The sequence below is a fragment of the Rousettus aegyptiacus genome, unplaced genomic scaffold (genome assembly GCF_014176215.1).
Source record: "Rousettus aegyptiacus isolate mRouAeg1 unplaced genomic scaffold, mRouAeg1.p scaffold_m13_p_15, whole genome shotgun sequence".
NCBI classification, from domain to species: domain Eukaryota; kingdom Metazoa; phylum Chordata; class Mammalia; order Chiroptera; family Pteropodidae; genus Rousettus; species Rousettus aegyptiacus.
The window spans coordinates 34,220,417-34,246,588 of record NW_023416290.1 but is presented as its reverse complement, the minus strand read 5'-3'; the positions used below and the strand labels follow the sequence as shown (position 1 = coordinate 34,246,588).

The 26,172-nt window shown below is 38.7% G+C and overlaps 1 protein-coding gene across 1 annotated transcript in view; it reads left to right on the top strand.

Annotated features, from left to right (window-relative positions):
- YWHAZ (tyrosine 3-monooxygenase/tryptophan 5-monooxygenase activation protein zeta) overlaps positions 1-9,413 on the top strand; it is a 28,078-nt gene extending 18,665 nt beyond the window's left edge. Inside the window, exons 3-6 of the mRNA XM_016147548.2 lie at positions 3,591-3,714; positions 4,202-4,365; positions 4,448-4,543; positions 7,253-9,413. Of these exons, the coding sequence (XP_016003034.1) occupies positions 3,591-3,714; positions 4,202-4,365; positions 4,448-4,543; positions 7,253-7,312 (444 nt within the window). The 3' untranslated portion in view covers positions 7,313-9,413. The remainder of the gene's footprint in view (positions 1-3,590; positions 3,715-4,201; positions 4,366-4,447; positions 4,544-7,252) is intronic.
- Positions 9,414-26,172: the final 16,759 nt, after the last annotated feature.

Genomic DNA, 26,172 nt, shown 5'->3' with positions numbered 1-26,172 from the left:
ATTGTTTTCATTGTACTTTTGTAGATGAAAAAATTTAGGAGATTGCATTGTGTATTTTGGCAGAGTGTTCTCTTTATGTTTCTGTACATTTAATAGTAGCTATTAGTCTTTTCTCCCATTTTCTCTTTAGCTTGCTTTCAGTTTTATTTCCTTGTCACTGCTGCTTTCTGAGAAGTGCCGCTTCCTTTTTTCCCCCTTTTTATTCTTTGCATTTTGGTGTTTTGCATCTTTACTCTGGCTCCCAAATCCAGAAAATTGAGCTTTCATTTTTCTTTGGTCAGTTTGACAAATTAACTACTTAAACACCCATTTTATAACTCTGTATCTTCCATATCTTATATTAGTTTAATGAGATCACTTCTAATTTATGAATTTTCTCTATAAAATACCCAAGAGATCCTCTTATTTCTCCTTAAAAATCTCTGTGTAAGAAGAGTGAAACTTAACATCCGGGTGGCCTATTCCAAGTTTGGACCACTCATAAAAGCATTTTCAGATTGAGAAGAAATCTGTCTTTTTACTAAACTTGTATTCTGGAGCCATTCATGTCATATTCTTTCAGTCTTATGACAGTTTCTAGTTTCCTCATTATTCTTACTTGATTTCCGGGTATAGTCTCCAGTTTGAAAATGCCTGTCTTTGTACATTTTAATAGAAACAATATACTCTAGATTTGGTCTTGTTAGTAGAACTGAATCATTTTCCTTAAGTCCTAATTTTATTTGTATCTTAGAATCGCATTATCCTCTTTAGGAGGCATGGCACTGAGGCAGAGAAAATGTAGCATAATGTTAATAGTACAGGTCAGAATGCCTAGTTGGAGTTGCATCTTCATAAGTTAGCTGCGGTTTTAAACACATTACATTACGTTGCTGAGCCCCACTGTCTTCCTTAAGATGGGGATAATTGTCGTTTCTACCTCATAAGGTAGGAACTTATGGAAGATCCTTATGGAAGGATCAAATTAATCTACATAAAGTACTTAATTTGTCAAAAATGTCATGTTTATTATTGAAATGTTATTATTTTTCTCAGTTGTCTGTTGTAAAACTATGATTTATTCATTCTTGTGATTCTGTGGCTTACCTGGAGCCTGCTGGGGAGTTCTTCACATAGTATTGGCTGGGGTCACTCATGTTCAGCTGGGACTGAAAAATCCAAGTGGTTTCATTTAGTATGTCCCCTAACTGGGGCTGACTTGGCCTTTCTCTGCAGCAGGGTCGTTTGACTTTTTACATGCTGGCTCAGGGCACCAAGAACGTGAAAGGCGAAGCTGCCCATCCTTTTAAGGGTTAGGCCCAGAATTGGAACAGCAGTCACTTCCACCACATGCTGTTGGTCAGAGCAAGAGAAGAAAGTAAGCCCAGATTCAGATAAGAAATATATTCTACCTTTTGACAGGAGGTGGAATGACATACGTAAACAGGGTTGGCAGAGGAGTTGGTGGAGGCCATCTTTAGAGACGGTCTACCACAGATCTGTTGTTTCATAGTTTACTGAACTGGAGTGTCTGTCTATTAAATTTAAATTTAATCTTTAATTGAGTCTTTTTATTTTTTTTTAAATCTTAATGGTTCTTAGCTTTATGTCACTGGAAGATCTGATAGAAATCAGAAGTATACCATTCACCCTTTCTCAACTTTAACAGCATTATTGTGGTATAATTGACAAAGAACTCCACACACTTAATTTATGCAATTTGATGAATTTGCTCATCAAATTCTTATAGTCAGCATGTCAGCAGAAATACTGCACAGTTAGTACCTGGTCATTTTGGTCCATCATTAGGCCGATAAACAGTCTGACTACTGTTTTCTCACCTTCCTGTTACTTGCATGTTCTGGTGAATAGCTTTAAAGTTACTTTTGTTGCTGTTAATCAGGCATAATAGCTAATTCACTGTTCATTTTGGGGGAAGAGGTGCTTACCCGCTATTAAAAAAAGTACTATGAGTTGACTTGGCCTTTCTCTGCAACAGGGTGTAAAACAGTGTAAAACATTTTCTGGGATACACAAGTTACTACTCATAAATGATGGATTTCTAATTCTTGTAACATTTATTGACACCTTTCCTAAATAACTTACACAAGTTTTCTGATGTTTACTTTAAAGTTTATATCTTAAGTGATTTATTCTTACCTAACTGCACATGTTCATGGCCTTCATCTTTACATATAGAGTGGGTTAGGTAAAGTCACTGAAAGTGAAGGATATGACTAGGCAGTGTTATTAGTTTCCATTGTTTTCTCTGCAAGACCATTTATTCACAAACTTTGGGACTTTCTTATTCACCATTATATTCTCGGTGCCTATCGTAGTGTCATTTAAGTATTAGAGAATAGATGAATTTAAGAAATACATTGAAGCTGTAAAATATGATACAGGAATGCCTTAGGTAGAAATTGATTTCATAACTGGGCTTAGTTATTGTCACTTCTTTTATCTGAAAATATTCTTAGTATAATCTTAATATATGTAAATGAGCCAGAGAGCAGTTCACAATTGAATTGTACACGCATCCTTTACATTTGTTTATTTCCTTCCATTATTTAATTTGAAGTTATTTGTGAATTTTGGTTAATCACATTACACTGTTTCTTTACTTCAACTTCATAGTCTAACCTTTAGCCTCGCCAATCAGAAATAGAAATTACCCTTAAAAGTGTGGAGTTGCCATAGTTTAAACCTAGACTGACTCCAAAGCCACTGTGCTATACCGTCTTCCATAGTTGAATGAATAGCGCATTTCGTACTAAGATAAAACCTGAAAAGGCCTTGTCTTTTGTTTACTTAATGAAAAAATTATTGAATGGAACTATCTTCTGTTGTTTGAGGCAGGTCCCCAGAGAGCATGTTCAAAGGGCAAAGCGCTTTTGCAGCTGAAAGATCTTTGAATTTCAAGTATGGGCATGGTGTACAAAGATTTTGTTATCCTAATCAAAGTGCTCTGATATCAGGCCAACTGTTTTAAATATTGGTTAATAATCATAGGAGACATTGTATCAGGTTGACCTTTGTCATCTTCATTCTCATTCTGTAATACAGTGCAACTTAACTCTGCTGCCAACTTGGCCACTACCCACTTCACCTGGGTCTTTAGCTTACCTCATAACAGAGGAGGGAGAAGCTGGGTTGTGAGGTATTATTTGAATTGTGTCCTTACAAATGAAGTTAATTTTGTTTTGTTTGCTCTGTCATGGACTCCAGTAATGTCTCTTACATTATTGGTTTCTGCTTAAGTCCTAATTTCTTCAGAGTCTCAAAAGGTTCATCTCGTAGGTTCTTTCCATTCTAACATCATGACTACCTTGAAATGGAATAGATAGCACTGTGGGGAAGATGGAGTCTGATATTCAAATATGTAAACCTTAAATAATCTGAACACTAACTTTAAACTTTAAGTATTGCTTTCTAAAGAATTCTGCTTTTAAAACCACAAATTTCATGAGCCTACTGCATTCAACAGTTGTAGTATTGGCAATGACTGGGTATTAAAATTTATAATTTAGGCTATGATATGCCCTTAGGAAATTGAGATGCTTTCAGTTTTATAAATACTTTATTCTTACGGCTTTTTCTTTTCTTCCCAGTCTCTCTTGGAAAAGTTCTTGATTCCTAATGCTTCACAAGCAGAGAGCAAAGTCTTCTATTTGAAAATGAAAGGAGACTACTACCGTTACTTGGCTGAGGTTGCTGCTGGTGATGATAAGAAAGGTATGCTGTGTTTTTCAACCTGGTGAACTTGTATAAAAGAACATAGTATGGAAGTGGTGTGTTTTTTAATACCTTAGAACACTAAATGAAGAGCAGTAATGTACTTTTTTCTCTTTTTAGTCCGGAGACTGTATCTACTGCCTAAGATTGGTTTCTTAAAATATACGTTTGATGAAAAGCCAGTTTTATGTATAGGAATGTTTTCCCATAATTTTAAGAAATAGTGGTTACAGCCCAACTGTAGAGCAGTGCAAACTACTTAATAAAATACTGAGATGATTACAAAATCATCTTTGTCTTGACATTGACCAATAGGTAGTGTGGTGTTCCAGGAGAAGCTTATTTTTAAAATTTAAGAACCTTATTCAGTTAAGGTTGCTACAGCTTAACATTTTAGAGGATATTGTTGGATATTAAAGGTTTGGCTTAAGGGGTGAAGATGATGTGCATATTTTACCAGTATGTTTTGGTTTGTTCTATTATACAGGGATTGTGGATCAGTCACAACAGGCATACCAGGAAGCTTTTGAAATCAGCAAAAAGGAAATGCAACCAACACATCCTATCAGATTGGGTCTGGCCCTTAACTTCTCTGTGTTCTATTACGAGATTCTGAACTCCCCGGAGAAAGCCTGTTCTCTTGCAAAGACAGTATGTATTTTACTTGTTATATGGAAAGATAGTGATTTTTATTATTTCAGCAATGAAATGTACTTTTTTTTTTAAATCATAGGCTTTTGATGAAGCCATTGCTGAACTTGATACATTAAGTGAAGAGTCATACAAAGACAGCACGCTAATAATGCAATTACTGAGGGACAACTTGACAGTAAGTACATAATAGCATCATTAATGGTTCATGTGGTTGAATAGATTGTTTTATAGATATTACTACAAGGAATATTTCTGGGTTTCTTTTCTTTTTAATTATTATAAGATCCGGTCTATTAAAATTGAAGAAAGCCACCTTATAGAAACTGAAATATTAGACCAAGGACTAAAAATGTACACTTTTATTAGTTACAGATATATTGTTAAAACTTTAGTTTTTAAAATAATATTGTAATTCATGATTTTTGACCATAAATCACATAGGCCATTTTATTTTCCATTTCAGTCTGGGCGATTCCATTTTTCCAGTTTTAGTTATAGAAGAGTTTAGTTTCAGTATCAAAAGTATATTGAAGTTCTCTTTAAGTTTAAATTTCATTAAAAATGCTTTTTTAACCATAATGTTGCCTTCATATTTATACTGCTGTGGTAAGGCATTAATAATTTCAGTTAGAAAATTTAAGATACTTTACAGAATCCAGATGGAAACCTATTTTGCCTAGTCTCTTAGTAAAAGAAAAGAAAGGATTTATTACGGAAGGTCGTGATTGTCCTTTTGGTATACTCCAGACTAAAAAAAAGGGGGGGGGGGGAGTCGCAGTGCCAATATTATGCTGAAAAAAATTAACAGTAATTCCTTTATATCTCAATAGTGTTCAAATTCTAGTTGTCATTTTTGTCTTTTCAGTTTTTCTTTTTTTAGCATAAGTTTCTTATTTGAGTTGGGATGCACATAAAGTCTACATGTTAGAATTTGTCGATATGTCTCTTTGGGCCCTGTATGTTTTCTCATACTTCTTCTAATAAGTATTGAATTTGAAGTTTTGAGGCTTAGGTGAAAAAATTATCAAGTGTCTGTTCTGTACCAGATGAAGAGCTAGGAATGGGGATTATCGTCTAGCATGCTAATGGATTTTGTTAGCTTTATGGCCATTTCTCTTGGGTACTGTGTATCATTTTATATATTAGTTCTTGCAATCCACTGCCAATTTCCTGAACTAGTTTTTCATTCTAGTGTTGAATGTTCTCAGAAAGTTTTTGAACCATGTTGTGTGCTTATTAAAACTATTTTATAAAATTTATTAGGGGGCTACCTACAAACAAGATTTTTACTCGTTTTTATTTCTTAAACTAAACATATGGGTAATATTTTCATGTTGCATTACCAACAAAATGATTTATATAAACATGTTGTTTAAACTTGATGTCCGAAAGGAGTCCTAGGTCAGGAGTCTTGAAACCTCTTAAGCCACCTAACTATATCATCTAGGACAGATTGTAGCACCATTCTGGGTGTTTCCTTATTTTTCAATTACGTCTGACATACAACAGTAGTTTTAGATACATGACATAGTGATTAGACACTTAAGTGATCACCCTCACTAAGTCTAGTTAGTACTCATCAACACCATACATTGTGAGATTTTTATTTTAAGAGAAGCCTTAGTTTCTTAAAGGATGAATCTTTTTATGTCTATCAAATTTAAGAAGCAATTCATTTTGTTAGCTAATTTTAATATAAAGAATTTTTAATATTTTCCCTGGGTTGAAGTGATGAGATCGTTGTTCTGATAGGTTTCTTCAAGGAATGATATTTTGAGTCAAATTTTTTCATGTTTATCTGGAAAGTTCAAGAATCCTTGTATAATTGGGAAGAGATTATAGAAGACAGTCTCATCTTGTCTTAGCAAACTCCCTGCTAGGTGCACACAGGTTTCCAGAGGTCAGTTTAGGTAACTGTGACCTTGGAAGAAGTCTCCTTTCCAGACCAGAAGTAGGTTCATAAATAAGTAAAACTATTGAGTAATTTGGGAGATAGAAAAACAGTAAGTGAGATTTTCCCCCACTTGTTTTTCCATGTATAAGCAATATAAAATTTAAGATTATCTTGAATCAATTCTTTTATAATTATCTAATAATTATTACAGCAGTAAGGCTTGTAAAAAATTGTTAATATTTGAAATAATAAGCAGCTGAAATAATTTGGAAAAAATTTTTTAGCCTGCTGAAAAACTGTAACATTAATGAGAAAATTAGTAGACTTCATAATTCTACCACTATGGGACAATTCCATTTTTCCCTCTTAGAAGATTTGGTTCTGACCATACTATTTTGTGTTCATCTATTTATTTCATATTAGACAGATTCACAAAGGTATGTTTTTCCAAGCTAAAAAACATTAGAAAAGCTAATTCGGATTTTATTCCAGCATCTTGTCTCTCGAATTTCATGGAGTGTGGGATTCTCTCTGAATGGGAGTCTAAAAGATCTGCCAGGGGAAAGTAGTCAACTTAGATTTCTTGAGCATAGGCCATATTAGATGATTCTGGTTTAGTTGCAGTAAACTTGTACATTCATCTCTTATTGGGGCTGTTCAGGACAGTCCAATTATTCTGATAGTTATTGATACTTAGCACTTCAGTGGTTTCATTTACTTTTTCTCTTTACCTTCTATAAATAACCGGGAGTTTCCTTTGTCTGACTTTGTTATTTGAAGACATCTCTGCTGTGTATTTACAGTGCTTATAAAGTGATTAGAAGAGTAAAGATATTGATGTGTGTTGTATCTTGAACTTATCTTCAGTGCTGCTATTTTTAAAAGAAAGCCTTTCAACAAAAACCATGGTTATGTTCTGGTACCATAGTATATTTATTAAGACATTTTTCAAACTGAAACATGCTAAAAAATCTTTCCTTCTTTTACCAGTTGTGGACATCGGATACCCAAGGAGATGAAGCTGAAGCAGGAGAAGGAGGAGAAAATTAACCGGCCTTCTAACTTTTGTCTGCCTCATTCTAAAATTTACACAGTAGACCATTTGTCATCCATGCTGTCCCACAAATAGTTTTTTGTTTACGATTTATGACAGGTTTATGTTACTTCTATTTGAATTTCTATATTTCCCATGTGGTTTTTATGTTTAATATTAGGGGAGTAGAGCCAGTTAACATTTAGGGAGTTATCTGTTTTCATCTTGAGGTGGCCAATATGGGGATGTGGAATTTTTATACAAGTTATAAATGTTTGGCATAGTACTTTTGGTACATCGTGGCTTCTCAAGGGCCAGTGTTAAACTGCTTCCATGTCTAAGCAAAGACAACTGCCTACATATTGGTTTGTCCTGGTGGGGAATAAAAGGGATAATTGGTTCCAGTCACAGGTGTAGTTATTGTGGGTACTTTAAGATTTGGAGCATTTCCAAGGCTGTAGTAGAAATGGACATCCCATGGGTAGCACAGGTTGAACCATGAGTGTGTCTGTGGAGTACTCAATCTCAATGTGCACACCTTTGACTACAGCTGCAGAAGTGTTCCTTTAGTCGTGACCCAATTTACTCTGGATAAGGGCAGAAACGGTTCACATTCCATTATTTGTAAAGTTACCTGCTGTTTGCTTTCATTATTTTTGCTACACTCATTTTATTTGTATTTAAATGTTTTAGGCAACCTAAGAACAAATGTACAAGTAAAGATACAGTAAAATGAATTGCTTGATATTCATTACTTCATGTATATCAAGCATAGCAGTAAAACAAAAAACCCATGTATTTAACTTTTTTTAGTTTTTTTTTGCTTTTGTGATTTTTTTTTTTTGATACTTGCCTAACATGCATGTGCTGTAAAAATAGTTAACAGGGAAATAACTTGAGATGATGGCTAGCTTTGTTTAATGTCTTATGAAATTTTCATGAACAATCTAAGCATAATTGTTAAGAACACGTGTATTAAGTTCATGTAAGTGGAATAAAAGTTTTATGAATGGACTTTTCAACTACTTTCTCTACAGCTCTTCATGTAAATTAGTCTTGGTTCTGAAACTTCTAAAGGAAATTGTACATTTTTGGAAATTTATTTCTTATTCCCTCTTGGCAGCTAATGGGCTTTTATCAAGTTTAAATACAGTTTGTCATTATAAAAAAACTACTAATATAACTACTACTGTTCCCAACCACATCCCATACGTTTCCCCTCCCCCATAAAAAAAAGTTTTTTGGTTTTTTGTTTTTTTTTTTTCCCCCAGAGGTGGGGTGGGGTGGTGTATGGGGGATTGATCAGAAAAAAAGTAACCCATTAAAAATTTTAGTATGGCATTTTCTAACTTCTGAAGCTAAGATGTTCTTGGCCCATCATGACATTGGGTAGCAGCATTAACTTGAGTTTTGTGCTTCCAAGTCACTTTTTTTTTTTTTAAAGACTTTCTTGATACTCTTAGAGCCTGCCTTCAACTTTGCTCCTTTAATTGTTTGTCAAGTGCACAAGATTACCATTTTTAGCCTTTTGTCTTGTCACCAACCATTTCTACTTGGTGGCCATGTACTTGGAAAAAAGGGCCGCATGATCTTTCTGGCTCCACTCAGTGTCTAAGGATACCCTGCTTCCTTTGCTTGCATCCCACAAACTATTTCCCTCATCCTATTTACTGCAGCAAATCTCCTTAGTTGGTGAGATTGTGTTATTTCCCCTGACTGGTCTGTCATTGTCTACCTTTAAAACTCTTCCTTTCCCTCCCTTTAAATAATGATGGGGCTAAGTTATACCCAATGCTCACCCTACAGACTATTTCCTCAGTACCTTGCAGAAAACACCAAACAAAAATACCATTTTAAAAGGTGTATTTTTTTCTTTTAGAATGTAAGCTCCTCAAGAGCAGGGACAATGTTTTCTTGTATGTTCTATTGTGCCTAGTACACTGTAAATGCTCAATAAATATTGATGATGGGAGGCAGTGAGTCTTGATGATAAGGGTGAGACCAAAATCCCAAATACTGTTTTGTTGCTTGTTTATTATGACCTCAGATTAATTGGGAAATATCAGCCCTTAGGGATGATTATCCCAAATACTACATTCAAATAAAAGTGCAATGGAGGCCTTGGGGTCTTTCTTTCAAAGATAAAAGATCTCATGCTTTTGGGACAACATCATAATGCATCTTCATTCTGATTTTTTTGCCGGTCCCCCCAGCCCACCCACATCTGCAGGCCAAGGACATCAAAATCATAGCTAAGGAGAATTAAGCTAGACTGAGGAAGTGGGTCTTGTTCGAGTAAATTATAAGTTAAATCTAAAGCTTACCACATTCTATTTATGTGCATCAGTCATCTAAACTAGTTTGAATCTGAAATGAATTGTGATACTTCATTAATATTAGCTGTTTATGCTTCTACATAGTAGAGCCCAATAGATGATTCCAACCTGAGGGGTTTTTTTTTTTTTTTTTTTTGCTTTGGGATTTGAATAATAAAATAATTTTGTAGCAATCGTCCCAAATCCAGGCCTCATGTCTGTTTTTGTTAATATATATTTCCATGAATTTAGAGAATCCAATGTACAACTCTGGCCTCGGATCCTGGCTTTTTAAAAAACAGCTCTGCTATGAAGATGATGGAAATGGCGGGGCGGGTTGTTAAGAGGGTTAAAAGAATGTCAGGAGGCTTAACTATAGGAGCTCAACTTTTTTTTCTTTCCTATCATAAAAAATAATCATCAATCCTGTCATGCACCAAAACATTAAAACTAGTCAAGGCCAATTTGGAATTTGTGGTCAGAGCTCAACTTGAGAGGTCTGAAACTGAGTAATTTGGGAACTACCTACCATTGGTGAAGTGTTTAAAAATCTTCCATTTACTCTGAATGCAGATCCAAAATTTTGGAGACTATATAGCAGTGGCAGCATTTAGTTTTTAATCTCCATTAGGGGAAAATAATATTTTATTGGCTGCAAATGTATCAGTCACTGCATGAGCGCCTGCAACATGTTAGGAACCTTATAACTTTCTACATGTTCAGAGGTAGGTAGTCTTGTATTTTCCAATAGGGTAAGGTCAGATCTATTGTCATGTACCACACAGAAAATTACAGTGGTGGCTAAGACGGCACTAGAAAATGGCTAGTCTTGTTTCCTGTCCTAAACATGAAAGTACATCAATATCTTTAGTGTGACTTGTAGCAGTCACAATCTCATTGGTTAACTACCTCTCAAAGACTAGAGACCTACAAATATGCTACTGGATCTAAGTAGGGTTTGTGTTTTTGTTTGTTTTTGAAAAAAAGTCCTGTAAGGAAATTTGGTACTCTTGGCTGACAAAAATGGTATTCAAGAAACCATCACAGTACATCTTTAAAAGTTTGGAAACTGACCTTTAAAATGTTGCTTGCATACATTCAAATCTAATAATGCGAAGTCTACGTGTGACTCATCTCCCATGTATTTCAGAACTTAGAAGTTAATGCAATAGCAAAACTCAGTGGTCAGCTAACGTTTGGAAGACTGCACCTGCCCTCTACTTCTCCCATAGTTACCCAATTTATAAGAGTGTACAAATGTGTTTTGGAGCAGAAACTAAAGATATATTTAAGCACAGCTATTGACTGACCCTAGCTGATGCCAGAGACTTGGACAGTTGATTCTTTTTTTTTGTATTGGAGTCCATTCCATGAAATTTCTGAGCCCACACTTTGAATCAAAGAGTTGTCAGTATTGTTAATATCTAATTACAGAACTTAGAAGCCTACTAATAATTTCAGTAGGTGCTTAAATTTTTGTTAATAGATGTTGGTTTAGGCTAGCCACTGTCTGTCTAAGAAGGGTTCCTCAGAAGATTTGTGGTTTGAATCAAGACTTGCAGAGTGAATGGGATCCAGATGAAGATAACGGCATGTACAAAGGCATCTAAGATATGAGAACTTAAAAAACAACTTACATGCAATTGCAAGTGAGGGGCTCTGAGTGTTGAAAGAAAAAATAGGTTATGTTCTGCTTTCAGAGTAATATAGGCTTATGGTTTTCACTTTTAATTATTTTGATTACCTGAGGGGAACTTTAACATGCTTATTTCCTGATTCAAGGATTCTAATTTCTTAGGCTGGATGCAGTAATAAGCATTTTTAACAAAACTCCCATGGTCTGTATGATTCAGAGTGTCCACTTGGGGGTGGGGGGACACAATACTTGAGAAAATAAGGGTATGTAAGACTATATTTTAAGCCAAAAAAAAAAAAAAAGCCATATCTAAAACAACTACAGTCTGCAAAACAGTTTGTGGGTCTGCTCAGCAGATGACAGTTTCCTAAGCAGAGAGATAAAGGACAAAGTTTACCTATTAAAATAGGTTTTTCACATTAATGGCCCTAGTATAGTTTGGGAGCAGATGCCATTTGTAACTTACTGTGTCGAGAAAAGTAACGATGATTTCGTGTTTTTTTTTTTTTTAAATGCCATTTGTATTGCTTTTAACTCACACCATGCACAAAAATCAAATTCAGAAGAATGAAGGACTTAAACTTCAGAATGTAAGATACAGATGAATAATTTGCTGACCTTGAGATTGATAAGCAAAGATCTCAACATGGAACACAGCAAGCTAGCTAGGAAAATTGTATAAATTCAGAATCTTAATGTGTGAACCTCAATGTAAATTCACCTACATAAATTTAAATATCTGGAAGTAAAAAGCAACTGAGACAAGACAACTGTAAAAATTACAAGAAAAGGGAAAATAGAAAAGTAAGCAAAAATTTCGAACAGGCATTTTCACAGAGGAGAAAGTATGTGACCAATAAACAAAGAGAGGTTTAACTGGGAATGTGTAAACCAAGACTACAGTTCCCATACCACAGTTTTACCCCAATGATTATTATAACTTGAAAGCTGCCAAACCAAATGTTGGAGATGTGGATCGAAATCTCACATGTGGCTGATGGTATGCCTTTGGAAAACAATTTGGCATTATCTTGTAAAGTTGAACATTTACATCCCTACAGCTGAGCAGTTTTGTCCTGGGTATATCTCCTAGAACAGCTACACTGTTTGAATTAGCAGAAAACCAAGACAATCCAAATGTCCCTTGAAAGGAAAAAGTCATTTATCCAATGAAACAGTCTTCATGAAAATGAATCAACTACAGCCCAAGTGGTAATGGGTGAATTTTAATAATGATACATGAAAAAACTCCAGTAGGCTACATTACAGTATGATATCCTTATAAAGTTTAAAAATTAATCTTTTGCTTAGGCAAACATGTGATAAAACTTTGTCTTCTATCAGGGATATAAAGAACAAGTCAAAAGTGGAGGTTTTCTACGGAGAAGCAGCTAGGGGACAGGCAGGAGGATATAATCAAATGGAAGTTATTACTAACGTTGTCTGGGAATGGGATGGTGAGTTCACAGATACTCATTAGAGATCCATTCAAGAATAAGAATGAAACAAAGATTATGATTAATCCAGTTCTGGGCATTAGAGGTCACAGAAACTACATGAAAAAGTACAGTGGGCCAATAAATTGATTAGTCAAAGCCTTGCTTGAGTGGTTAAAAATAAGATTGGCAGAAAAAATGGAAAAGTGACCAAGTTTGTTTAATTAATGAAACTGAGCACGTGAAGTTCTGTCAATAGAGACTTAAAAAGTGCCATCCTATTCAATTATATCCTAAAATTGTTTCATCGTCCTTTTTATTGAACTCCAAAGGAGCTGGGAGCAAGAACTGGAGATTGGTCAGAGGAAGGCTGGCTTATGAAACACTGAAACAATGGAAAGTAAAATCTCTAAAGTGAAGGAGCAGGAATGTCTCTAAGAACTTGTGGTAACACATAGTTGTAACACATCCTTACAGAGCCTGAAGAATTTTGTCATACCGCCAAAGCACTTCAGCAAATGCATCCTGTCTTAAGGCTCCTCGCTTTTCAAACCTTTAGAGGAAAATCACTACATTCGGTCCGAAATCACTGAGGCATCTCCCCTGTTACACCTCAATGTATAGCCAATTCTTAAGATTAATACTTTTTCTCTTGTTCCTCTGGGATTCTTCAAGTTCTATATTTAACATAATTGGTTTCTTTAGGAAAAGTCCACTGACTTGATGAAAACCTACTTATTTATGATCCTTTAATAGTACTAGATCAAATACACAGATGATGTTGGTCTTTTTTGTTTTTCCTTAGAATTTGCAAGAGTGGTGACCAGAAAGTCATTTTTGGAGAGCTTAGTCCATCCTTGGAGGGCTTTATAAAGGGTTGAAGTTGAAGAGTCAAAAAAAAAAAAATTATAATAATTGGAACTGAGAATTTCTTTGGAGAAAGCTTTAGTATGCTAGGCATTTCTCCCCATCATCACCTGCCTCCTCAGACCACAGGAGGGGTGGTGCTCCAATGGGACCATGTCACAAACAGTGAGGCTAGGTTCACTGGAAATTCTCAAATTGAGATGGTGTCTAGCTGGCTACGCTGATGGTAGAGTGGGGAAAAGTAACTGCATTAGAAATGGCCTGCTCTCAAGGTTTGTGAAGGCAAAGAATGTAGACGTGTTTGCAGAAGGCCAGGATCAAGACCAGGTACTTGGCTGAAAAGCGCGGCCTGGGTGGGATCCTCACAGCAGCGTCTAAGGAGTAGTTAACCAGCAGCTGGCAGAAGGTGTTTAAGAGATGATCAGTGATGGTCTCTAAAGAATCGGCGAGCGACTAAAAAGTTGGCTTTACCACCTGTCAAGGTTAGAAGAGAGCAATGCCCAGTTTCCTTCAGCTCTAGTCAAGACCTTTCCTGTCCCCACTCATAGCTACACCCGTGAAGCCAGCAGTGTGCAGCTTAGGGGAGGAGTAGGCTAGGTGGGGACCTAGAGAATGAAAGGACCACAGTTAGACCACCTATTGGACTGCAAAGGAAAAGGGGAGAAGACGTAACAGGAAGTGCAGTTAGATTTTCATCCCCACTTACAAAAGTCTCAGCTCACAGTGAAAAATGACAAAGGCCGGTCTGCAAATGAACTGAAGGAATAGATGCTCCAAGAATTTGAACAAAAGAGCCAACTGAAAGAAACTATAAAACATGCTTTTAATATGGTTAAGAAAATGAAAGAGGATAGAAATTAAAATGAAAAAAATAGGACACTAAAAAAAGTAACACTAGGTAATTGAATAATCTGGCAAGTAATTTAACTTAAAATTAAATCTCAGCTCAATAAACTAAGAAAACATTACTACTTACTGGATTCCTTTTTGTTCTTATTTTTTTTCTTTCAAGGGACTTTAAAAAAAAACACTAACCACAAAATTTACTTTTCCTAGGAAATAAATTTTATTTTGCTTAATGACACAAAACAATAACTTGTTTTCTTGAGAATAAACTCTTATAACTACTCTTTTATTAAGAAAAACAATCATTCATGAATTGAGATATTAATAAAGCCTTTGTATTTTATATTAAATACTTTGATTATATCATTTAGCAAATACTTGAGAGTGGCTCCTCATCAAAATAAATATGTGCAACATTGTGACATTTTAGGTGATTTCGATTTAAAGGTCTTTTTCTGGTTGCATATATTCTTAAGTAGTAAATATTAAATATCCTTTTTAATTTTTAAAAATTTTAGACTTACAGAAAAGTTGAAAAAATAGTACAAAGAATTTTCACATACCCTTTCGCCCAGATCTTCCAAAAGTCAAAATATTACTGTTTTTCTCTAATTTTTCCCAAATCATTTGAGAGTAAATTGCAGATATGACGCGTCTTTTTTACCCCTTTATACTTCAGTGTTTATTTCTTTAAAACAAAAATAGTCTCATATGAAAAAACTATATAATTATCAAAACCATAAAATTTACATTGATGTGATGCTAATATCTAATCTATAGACCTTATTAAATTCTGCCTACTGTCCTACTAATGTTCTTTATCACAAAAGGAAGGAAAAAAAGATCTAACCCAGGATCTTTAGTTGCATGTAGTAGTTATATCTATTTAGTCTCTTTTGATCTGGAACAATTTCTTAGTTTTAATCTCATGACATTTTTGAAAATTATAAGCCAATTAATTTTTAGAACGTCCCTTGTCTTTTTTTTACCTGATGTTTTCTCATTAGTTTCAGGTTACTCACTTTTCTCAGACATCCCACTGAAGTGATGTTGGTCCATGGAGCACTGTAACAGGAGGCACTTGATGTCTCTTTGTCCCGTTATTGATGCTATTAAAAAAAACAACTCCTCAAGTTAAGTAGAGGACACATTATTTATTCAACATTTTTATTGTTTAAAAATTATACAAGTTGAACAAACTGCCAAACCACCACACTCCTCTTGCTAGCGGGAGGCTATTTCTACCAGCTGCAATTATCCTGACCTCCAGCAGGATTCTCGATGACAAAACTGCAAGAGTCTAGTGATAGGGAGTTCAGGCTGGAATGGTGGTTCTTTGGGCCTCCAGACCCAGTCCCCTCCTGTCTGTCATTCTCCAGGTGCCTCATTGCTGCAGGGTGATTGTTTGACCTCTAGGTTCCTAGAAATTCCTACACCATCACCAGTGTTCTCATAGCACATCTTCAGATGGAACCCAGGAAACTACATTTCAAATGAGTAATCTGCATGATTCTGGTGCAAGTGTTGTACGGACCACAGTTTGAGAAAAAAAGTGCCCTAGGTGGTGACTGAAATAAGGCAGCAAAATGCTCAGGTTAAGAGTACTGACTCGGGAGCAGCCTGTCTGAGATTGGATCCCGGCCCTGCCACTTCCTGTGTAATCTTGGACGAGTTTCTTAGCCACTTTGGGCTTTAGTTTCCTCAATTTTAAAACAGGGATCCTACCACCTACTCTATAGGGTTATTGCAAGTATTAAATGAATCAATACCTTGGAAAGTTCTTGGAACAGTGCCTGGCTCATAAAAAGTGTGATATAAATATTTGTTAATAAATGAGGAAATAAAATATAAAATAACTTTAGAATATCAAGCTCACACATAATATGCAGGCGGGGTCTGATTGATTTGACCAGTGAAGCTACAACGAATCACTTTTAGATTCAGACTGTTTATTACTTAAACAACACAATGAAGACTAAGCTCCCCCATATCCTTGTGCCCACCCCCCCCCACCGCCGCCCCACAAATAGATGACCCCAAAACCAAAGGGGCTGAGTGATGCCCTGCTGTCAGGAGCCACTGCTAGACAGCAGCACCTCCAGGAGGCCGGGAGAAGCTGCCTCCTGACAGCCTCCAGGGGTGATGGTGAGGTGAGTGCACGGCAGCCTTATAGTAGCTCCTTAGAGGCCTCCCTGACTCTAGTGGTCTGAGAAGATAACTCGGGCTTCTGCCAAGACTAGGAGAAGCTGCTGATCAAACCTTTGCCCATGTGGACACGTGCAAGGGTGCCCATGGCGGAGCAATCCTTCGCTCAGAGCCACGTAGACTCAGACAAGAAGGGATTTGGTTAAATAAGGAATAAATCATCCCCTAAAGTATAGTGGCCATTTGGATAAAATTATAATGTACCTTATAGGAAGGATTTGATTTTGCTCTTCCTGGGAGTTCATATTAGTGGCCAGAAGACTGGAATCTGGTTTTAAAACAGCTGTGAAGCTGTAACAGATGCAAAATGGGAAATGAGTCTGGTCAGGCCTAAAAGCATGGGTCCTAGAGCAGGAAGACAATGGGAAGATCTAACCGGCCGCAAGCTGCTGCACTGGTGAGCGGCGCCCTAAAGGAGTTTCCTAAAACTGCCTTGCAGGGCGACTTCAAAAGCACATGCCTCCGAGACCCAGAAATCCTGCTTGGAGCAGGTATCTTGCATATATATTCTCCTGTACGCAAGGTATTCCGTGTAGCTTTGTTAAACAGCTCGTGGCTGGAGAGCACCTAAATCTCCATCGTTATATTGAATAGCACGCAGCCATAAAAAGAAAGGAAGCTCTTCATATTCTCAAGTGTAAAAAAACCAAATATGTTGTTAAGTAAAAGAAGCCGTGAGGAATAGTATGCCAATTGTGTAAAAAAGAAAGCAGGAGAAATATACTAGCCTATATATAAATTAAAAGTCTCTGAAAAAAAAAATATACAAGAAACGGATACGATTGGTTTCCTCTTGGGAGAACTGGGTGATTGGAGGGTAGAGATGGGAGGGAGATCCTTCTGAAAATTTAGAATTTAGAATCACGTTTATAAATTAGAAATACCAATAGATGAAAGAGTCTGAAAAAATTTATTCTCGGGTGTCAAGCATTTGTCATGGGCTCAGTCTCTGATGGCTTATGAGCCCATGAGTGACAACTTTCTTGCCTCTGAGTTCAGTTTCTTCATCCGTTAAAAGGATTCTAATAATGAACTTTGGAATCAGATATCGTCCTAGAAGCGGGAGGGGATTTGTAAGGAGCTGGGCTTGCAAAGATAGAGCCGGAGGTCTCAGGCAAGTAACGGCTTTTGCTCTGGGTGTTTTGAGCCTCTGTTGGCCATCAGATGTACAAGCTGGCATGACTAAAAAGAGAAAGAAAAGGCAATACTTTTTCATGTCATCCCTCTAGAACCTCAGAATCCAACCTCTTTCACTTCAAAAACTCATAGCCTGGAAGAAAGAAAAGAAGTCTATTGGGGATTATTGGATTTTCAGGATAAAAGCAGAACAGAGGAAAAGTATGAAAGACCGTTCCCTCCCTTCTCACAGTGAACACACCTGCCTCGTGAAAAAGTGATGTGATACCCACAGACCACACTTTCGCACAATCAGCTAGCAGTCCCGTGAATCAAATTCCTTCTAAAATATCATGATGGCAGACTTTAAAAAGTTAAGCTTACCCTATGTGGCTGTGTTTGCAGGTCCTCTAGGAGCATTATTGTGGCAATCCCTTACATTTTTGTGGCACTTTGAAATTTTAAGTTATTCTCATAATCAGGAACTTCCCACAACCACGCTGTGTGGTTAATGGGGCTAATATTAATCTTCCCATTTTGGCACTGAAGAAGCTTTTTAGACAAGTTAACTGGCTTGCCCCAAAGCAGACATCCAGGCTGGCCAAACAGAGCTGGCCCCTGGATTTGAAGGGGATGAGCAGGCCAGGCAAAGGGAAGGGTCTGAACATGGAGGGCGTGTCTGGAGAAACCCAAGGTTTGTGCCTGGGAGTGGAGGGCGATGGGCATGGAGGGGCAGGCTGGGAACACACCCAGAAGTCCCAGAAGATAGTCTCCTCCCTTATAGGGCTTTGGATGTTCCAACAAGGAATGACAAATGTCCTCAAGCTCCAGGGAGGGAAGGGATTAATGTTTGCCATTGGTAGGGGAGAAAGATAGCAGGGTTCACTTCACGAGTCTCTTGCTGTAGTTCATCCTAAAGGGCCCTAAGGTGTGAGTTGCTGCCATTGCTGTTTCCGTGCATGGACGAAGAGGGCTGAGGCTGTCTGTCCTCCCGTTGGTACGCACAGGCAGACCTCAAAGATATTGCAGATTCAGTTCCAGACCACCGCAATAAAGTGGGTATCACAATATAGCCAGTCGTAATCTTTTTACTGGTGGAGGGTCTTGCTTTCAGTTTGTAAAAAATGCAACATCTGTGAAGCACAATAAAGCAAAGCACAATAAAATGAGGTATGTCTAGAGATCTCCTAAATTTAGACTGTCTTTTGAGGCACAGAGGAATTATTTAATGCACTCCACGTGGTGGGATTTCAGGCAGCGATGGAGGCGATATTTTGTGCCCTCCCTAGCACCTCATGAATCGTGGTTCTCGACTGCCCTCATATGTCAGCCACCATTGTGTAGCTTGATGTAGCAGATGGAAATGGCCCGAATGAAAAAGCATCAATGTGACAGACAATCTCTGCCCCTGCTTCTCCCTCATTTCCTTTTCTGTCAAGAGGAGGCTCCAGTGTCACCGGCCAGGAGGAGAAGAAGCCTTGCTTCATGAGTCCTGGCCATTCTATGCTGAGGAAATGTCAGGAGAAAGGACTATCACCTTTCAGGATTAAGCACAGGAGAATGAGCGATTATCCTATCCATTGCTAGTTTATTGAACTATCCAGTTTAAGAGTTAGAGAAATGACCTAGTTCAATTACTCATCAGATGTAAGACTCACATGTTCATTCATACATTGACTAATTGTTTGATTGATTAATTCATTTATTCAATATCTAATGAGTAGCTGCTCTTGACTAGATAATGTGCTAGTCACTGGAGAAGCTGAGATTAAAGGCACAGGACCTCACCTTCTGATCAATATTAAAGCACCACTATTATCAAACAACAGAGTAAGATAATTTAAACAGAGGAGCACAGAGGAAGGAAGGGTCCTAAGGCTTTAATGTACCATTTCTTCCAAGGGGTCATTTGGCCTCTGCCTGAAACTACAGGTCCCTGTGTCTCTCTGTCTTCAGAGGGTGCCCATTGATTTTCAGGAATTTCCATCCTAAGATGGCCCCACCCCTTACAGACAGAAATTGACCTCCCCGTAGCTTCTGTCCCACAGGACCTGGTTCTGGGCACCAGCAGGCCAGGTGTCTCCTGTTATTTGGTCATTGGGTTCCCAAGGACACGGGCCGAGCGAAGGCATATCCAGTTTGGTTTCCCCCTCATTGATTGATTTAAAAGGAATATCCATAGCCTAATCCCTTGCCTTAATCTAAGGCTCCAACGATTTTACCTACAGAAATCAAGACTTAGTTACAGTTCATCAAGTAAGCAATTAGTGTGAAGTTTCTCTTTCTTCTTTGTTACACTCTGGTTCCTAATTTCCTTCACAATCTCTTGGGGACCCTCAGAAGGGAATGGACTTCCTTTATCTCCTTCATCCTGCTTAAGATTAACTACAGAATTCCACGAAGCAAGGTTTTCATCTTACACCTCAAGTATACTTTTAGGCCAAAGAAGAAGATAACTGATCTTGAATCCTACCTGTCTTAACTCTGGCCCTGAAGGGAGCAGTGACTTTTTGGTTGGGCAGGCAGCTCCGTTTCCTAGCTACTTAATACTACTTATTGTAGAGACAGCAAGAACAAGAAGAAGATTCTCAGAAGTATCTGAAAGTGTCCAAGAGTGGGTGGCTGCCTTCCCAAGAAGATGCTCCGCAAGCGGCAGCTCAGAGAGTAACGACACACCAGCGACAGAGGGTCTGCCAAGATCTTCGAGTTCCACCCCTTCATTTTACAAAGGAGGAAACTGAGAACCCAAGAATGGAGGTGATTTTCTTCAGGTCAGGCAGCTGGCAGGGTGGAGAGGAAAGAAGTGTTCAAAGGTGAGATAAGCATCTTCTGAACACTGGAATATACTTCTGGGTACACCCCAACTCCCCCCCAGACCTACAGTTGTCTTTGTAGAGACAACTGCTTTTCAGCTCATGCATTCAACTAGATGTCTTAAGCTGCCTTTGTTCATTGGTCATATTCCTTTACTTCTAAGGAGGCTCCAAACTTGTACTGTCCAATATGGGAGCCACTTGCCACATGTGGCTTTTAAGAACTTGAACTGTGGCTGATCCAAACTGAGACATGCTATAAAACAAGAATGTAAAATTTCTCATTGATAAAGTTCTTATCTCAGTTGCATGTAGAAATAATAATACTTGTAGCATACAGAGTTAAAAAAAGACATTTTAAAAATTAATTTTACTTTTTACTGTGATTACTAGAAAGTTGTATGTTATCCATGTGACTAACATTGTGTGTCTGTTAGTGCTGGTCTAAAAAGTGTAAATCACAGCTCTCGGACAAATATAATGAACATGTGTCAAGGATTTTTTAAATACTCATAAATTAAGGAGGGACCAGTAAGATGTTATTACTGGTACAAATAACAAGTGAGAAGCCAAGATATTTATAGGTAATTTGACAACAAAATTTTAGGCTGAAATTGCTGGGTTATATATAAAACTAGTAAATGTCTGACGGGCCATAAATCTTAAGGGTATCTGTTCAACACAATAGAAATTGAAATTATCTGCATCTCTACTGGACAAAAATCTATAAATTAACAAGTAACTTCATGAAGTCTGGGATTTTAATCAATAGGAAACAATGAGACATGCTAAAATAAGTACGTTTCACTGGACCGGTGCTGTCCGATAGAAATATAATGCAAACCACATACGTAATTTCAAATTTTTGAGATGCCATATTGAAAAACAGATTAAATTAATAATATATTTTACTTAATCCAATATAACAAAAATATTATCACTTCAAAATGTAATCAATATGACAATTATTAATAAGATATGTCGCACATTTTTCCATATTAATCTTTGAAATCCGGTGCAGACTGTCCACTTAACAGCACATCTCATTTCAGACTGGCCGCATTTCAGGAGCTCAATAGCCATTCGTAGCTTCATATGAAATAGGTGGACTCTGGGGATGTTTGAAACGGAAAACTCATGCAGTGAATCCGAATGTGTCCCGCAAAGTCAGGGTGTCAGGACCAGATCCTCACAAGGTATTTGGGATGATTTAAGTGAGATGATACACCTGACAGCTAGCACAGCGTCTGGCACGTAGGAAGCTCTTCCCGAGTGTCGGCTCCTCTCCTTCCGCCTGTTGCAGTCCTGCTGGATCCTCCCAACGAGGGAGAGTTACTCAGATGAGTCATCTGTACACACAGAAGGGCAGTGACTCGCCCCAGCCAAACCTAAAGAATTGCCAAGCTGAGAAACCCTTTTCAGCAGCTTCCCACGTTTTTAGTGCTTACTCACCCAGAACTCTGCAGCCGCGGGTGGGGCTCCAACACCCTGCCTCCCTCTCCTTATTCTCAGAAAGGCTAGGAAAAGGAAGAACAGCGTCTAAAGCCTCAGGCAGATCAAGTCCCCTAAGACCCAAGTAGCTGCCAGACGGGACAGCTGTGCTGTCCACTCCACCCGTGGCCTGGAGGTAAAACCACACCCTGGCTGACCCCACAGAGCCAGCATGACCCCCCAGTCTTGGAACGGTTTATTTGGTAAAGAAGGAAGTCATGAAAGGCTGATAAGAGAAAGCCCCACCATTCAGTAAAAACACACACAGGAGCTTTAATAACAAAGGCAGACTTGACATTCAGGCATTTCCCCCATTCCAGCTGTTCACAGCTGCTGCCTATTCTGATCAGCAGTGCCCATGCCGTACCAGTTTAATATGCTGTTACTCAAATAGTGCCTCTGGATGAAACCGTCCTTTAATGAACCTCTCAAGGTGCCTCCATTACACCCTGATCTTTCACATTTCCAGGCTACTTTCTTTCTAGGCCGGCCCTGAACTCTTTCGTTTCTCTTCCTTCCTCTTCTCCACTAGATTAAAACGCAATAAAAAATAAAAACAAACCAATCAATTACTCCTCTGCAACTTGTCCGGCCCACAGCCCTTGGAAGAAGGAGTCCCCCGCTCCTCCTGTACTCTGTCGCTCTGCTGACTGGACCAGAGGTGGCCACTGGAGCCCCAAACTGCTAACCTTCAGCTAGCTCTTGACTTAAGAGTGCTGGATTGAAGACGTGATCAGGATCGATCAGACCGCTGTTTCTTTTCAGCATTTGAGCTAATTCTATACATTGTGGCAGGTAATGATAAAAGAAACAAACAAACAAAAACAAAGCAAAACAAAATGAATTCTAGGTTTGAGGTCTATGGCAGCCATTTTGGGGTCATTTTATAAGCTGATTAGCAAGCAGAAGCAGCTGATCTATAGAGATAAAGGAAGAGAAACATGGATGAGACGAGAGAATGAGAGAGAGAGAGAGAGAGAGAGAGAGAGAGAGAGAGAGAGAGAGAGATAGAAAGAGAGAGAGAGAGAGATGGGAAGGGAATGGCTGGGAGCTGATGTGGCTTCTCTAGTCTTTCCAGCATCCTACTTGGTTCGATGGCCATAGGCTGCATAAGTTATTTCTTGAGCTTGGGTTCCAGGAGATTTCTCGATTCTTATAGCAAAAACTTTTTCACCTTAACTAGTTTGAAGGGCTTTTTATTACTTGAAGCCAAAAAACCCTTGCGTAGAATATTGCTATTTGAGACGCGAATTGAACGCACCCTCTTTGGAGAGGAACACCCCCTGCCGCCCCTCCCTGCCTTAGGGTCGCCTTAGCCCCTGCACAGCCTGTGCCGCAGCCCTCCACTGTCACTGCACCGGGCTGTCTCCCTCTCTTGGTTCTAGGCTCCTCAAAGACGGGGGCCTTGTCCTACGTTTCTTTCTAGTTTCAGCACCCAGCACAGAGCTCACTAAGGATTTATTGTCCCATGTATGGTTGTTGATCAAGAGAATGAGACGTACTCGGTGTTTTCAATCTCCAGTAAAGATTCCTCACCTTAGCACACCTTTCATAGCTTATTAAACATGCTCAGCCCAGGCTTCCGGCTTATAGGTGACAGGATCAACCCATGTGTTTGTATTCTTGGTAGAATGACAGAGTTAGAACCGGCTGTTGATGAGGTCTTCGGAAGTGGGCAAAAGAGAAGCTGATGTCACAGAGGTGGCGACATGACTGGGACTGTAAATCAGATCCCCTGACCCTGAATTGGGGTATTTTCTGTACTCATAATCTGTATCCTTGTATTTACCAGAGTTTTTGTGAAGTGGGTTGTGATGACCCACCCTTGCAAATGTAAGACAACTCTTGAAGAAGACTTTTAGTCCCACCTCTGGGAGCCCTCACCTTCTTTCAGAGACTGATCAATGAGTCTAGGGCCAGTTTTAAAGGACATCGGCTCTCTAGGAAGTTGGGCAGCACTGTCCCCTCAAAGATCTGCAGCACTTGGCTCCCTGTTGCTCCCCCAGGCTGGAACCCCACACGCAATCACAATGGTCAGGACTCTGAGCACCGCAGTTTCCCTGTTCCTCGGAATTCCTCTTCGACTCACCTATCTCATTGCCAAAGCATTCCCAGTGATTCCCACCCAAGTCTCCATTTCCTTAGCGTACCAAGGATGCCAAATGAAACGTGCAAGCTTCAGAAACAAACTTCATTTCTTCCCTGCTCCTATTAGTCACTTTTATCCCCCAAAGCATTAACATGTGGGATGTCTGTTCCTCAAAATGTTACCCTTTAATCAATGATCCTAATAAGAGAATGACTCTGCAGAATTTGAAGTGAAATTCCACAATTTTAAGTGCTCACGTTAGTGGATTTTTCCCCTACATATAAGATATTCGGACTACTGAGACTATATATATAAAATAAATATTTCGAGTACATCTCAATAATTGATATAATGAAAATAATTTTAGCCTTTTGGTAAAACCCCAAAAGTTGTTGAGTTTGCTAAAGAAAATGACTCGTTCTCTTATTCTGCACTCAGTCTTCTGTCACAGGCCAGCATGAGTCATTTTTGACAAACGTAAAATATTTGTTGAAGCCCTATATGAGGGAGGAAATTATCCCCAAATTATCACAGGAACTTTGTTATGCTTCACAAAAGCAACTACTTTTGTTTATTGAGATGAGGTCACATTACACAAAATTAAACATTTTAAAGTGAACAGTTCGCTGGCATTTAGTGCATTCGCTATGTTGCAACAACCACCTCTGTCTAACGCCAAAGCATTTTCGTCACCACAGAGGAAATCCCGTTCCCATTGAGTCGTCGCTCCCCATTTTCCTCTCCCCCAAGCCCCTGGCAACCATTAGTCTCTGTGGATTCACCTCTTCTGCATATTTTATAAATGTGGAATCAGAATATGTGCCCTTTCATGTTTGGCTTTTTTTTTGCTTAGTATCAGGTTTTCAAGGTTCATCTAGGCTGCAGCATGTACCAGTGTGTCATTCCTTTTTATAGCTGCATAATGTTCCATTATATGGATATGCAGAGCCTGTCTAATGTCAACAGGAAGAGACACAGACCCCACCTACCTATGTGAAAGAATCTGTGGCTATCCTTAAAGCACAACCAGTAAAACGAAACTCTTTTTTCTTGCAATTTTTGGTAGTGGGGTGGGGGTGGTGTTGCTGAGTACAGCTAGTTGAATTTGTACAACCTCAGTGTGACTAAGAGAGTCTCCACTGTTCTGCTATTCATGGCTTCCATGCTTCGAAGGCCTACTATAAGCCAGGCACCTGCATTGTTCTCATAATTACAACTTGAAGTGCAGATTCTAACATGCCCATTTCACAGGAAATCAAGGAATTTGTCCAATGATCATGTTTTATTTACCACCAAGCCCTTGACCTCCACCGTGCCACGCTGCTTCTAGATCAGTATTCTCTTCTTGGCCTCTGTCTTAATCCATTTGAGTTGTTACAACAAAATGCCAGAGATTGGGTAGCTTATAAACAACAGACATTTATTTTTCACAGTTCTGGAACCTGGAGGTCCGAGGTCTGGGTGCCAGCGCGGGCAGGTGAAGGCCCTCTGCTGGGTCACAGGCTTCTCCTTGTGTCCTCCCATGGCAGCAGAGTCTACGAAGCTCTGTGGGGCCCCTTTTACACCAGAGTCCCCAACTCTCAGAACTGGGCCACACAGCAAGAGGTGAGCAGCAGGCGAGCAAGCAAAGCTTCATCTGTATTTGCAGCCGCTCCCCAGCACTAGCATCACTGCCTCAGCTCTGGACTCTCCTAGGAGCACCAGTCCCTGGTGCCAAAAAGATTGGGGACCACTGCTTTACACTAATCCCATTCACAAGGGCTCTATCCTCATGCCCTAAGCACCTCTTAATCCCATTACATTAGGCACTAGGGTTCAACATAAGAATCTTGGTGGGTAGGGTGGCTCCAAACATTCAGACCACAGCAACTCCTTCTCTTACTGGTTGTGTAATCTTGGGTAGTGCTCTGTCTAGGTGACAAATCTCACAGAGTGCCTTTCCTGTGTACTCTTTCAGGACCTTAAGTGATAGTCCAAACCTCTCAGCCTGACCTGATCTGCTTTGTCCCACCTTGAGCTGTGCAGTCCAGCAATACTTACCTGTTTCTGGTTGGCAGGATATC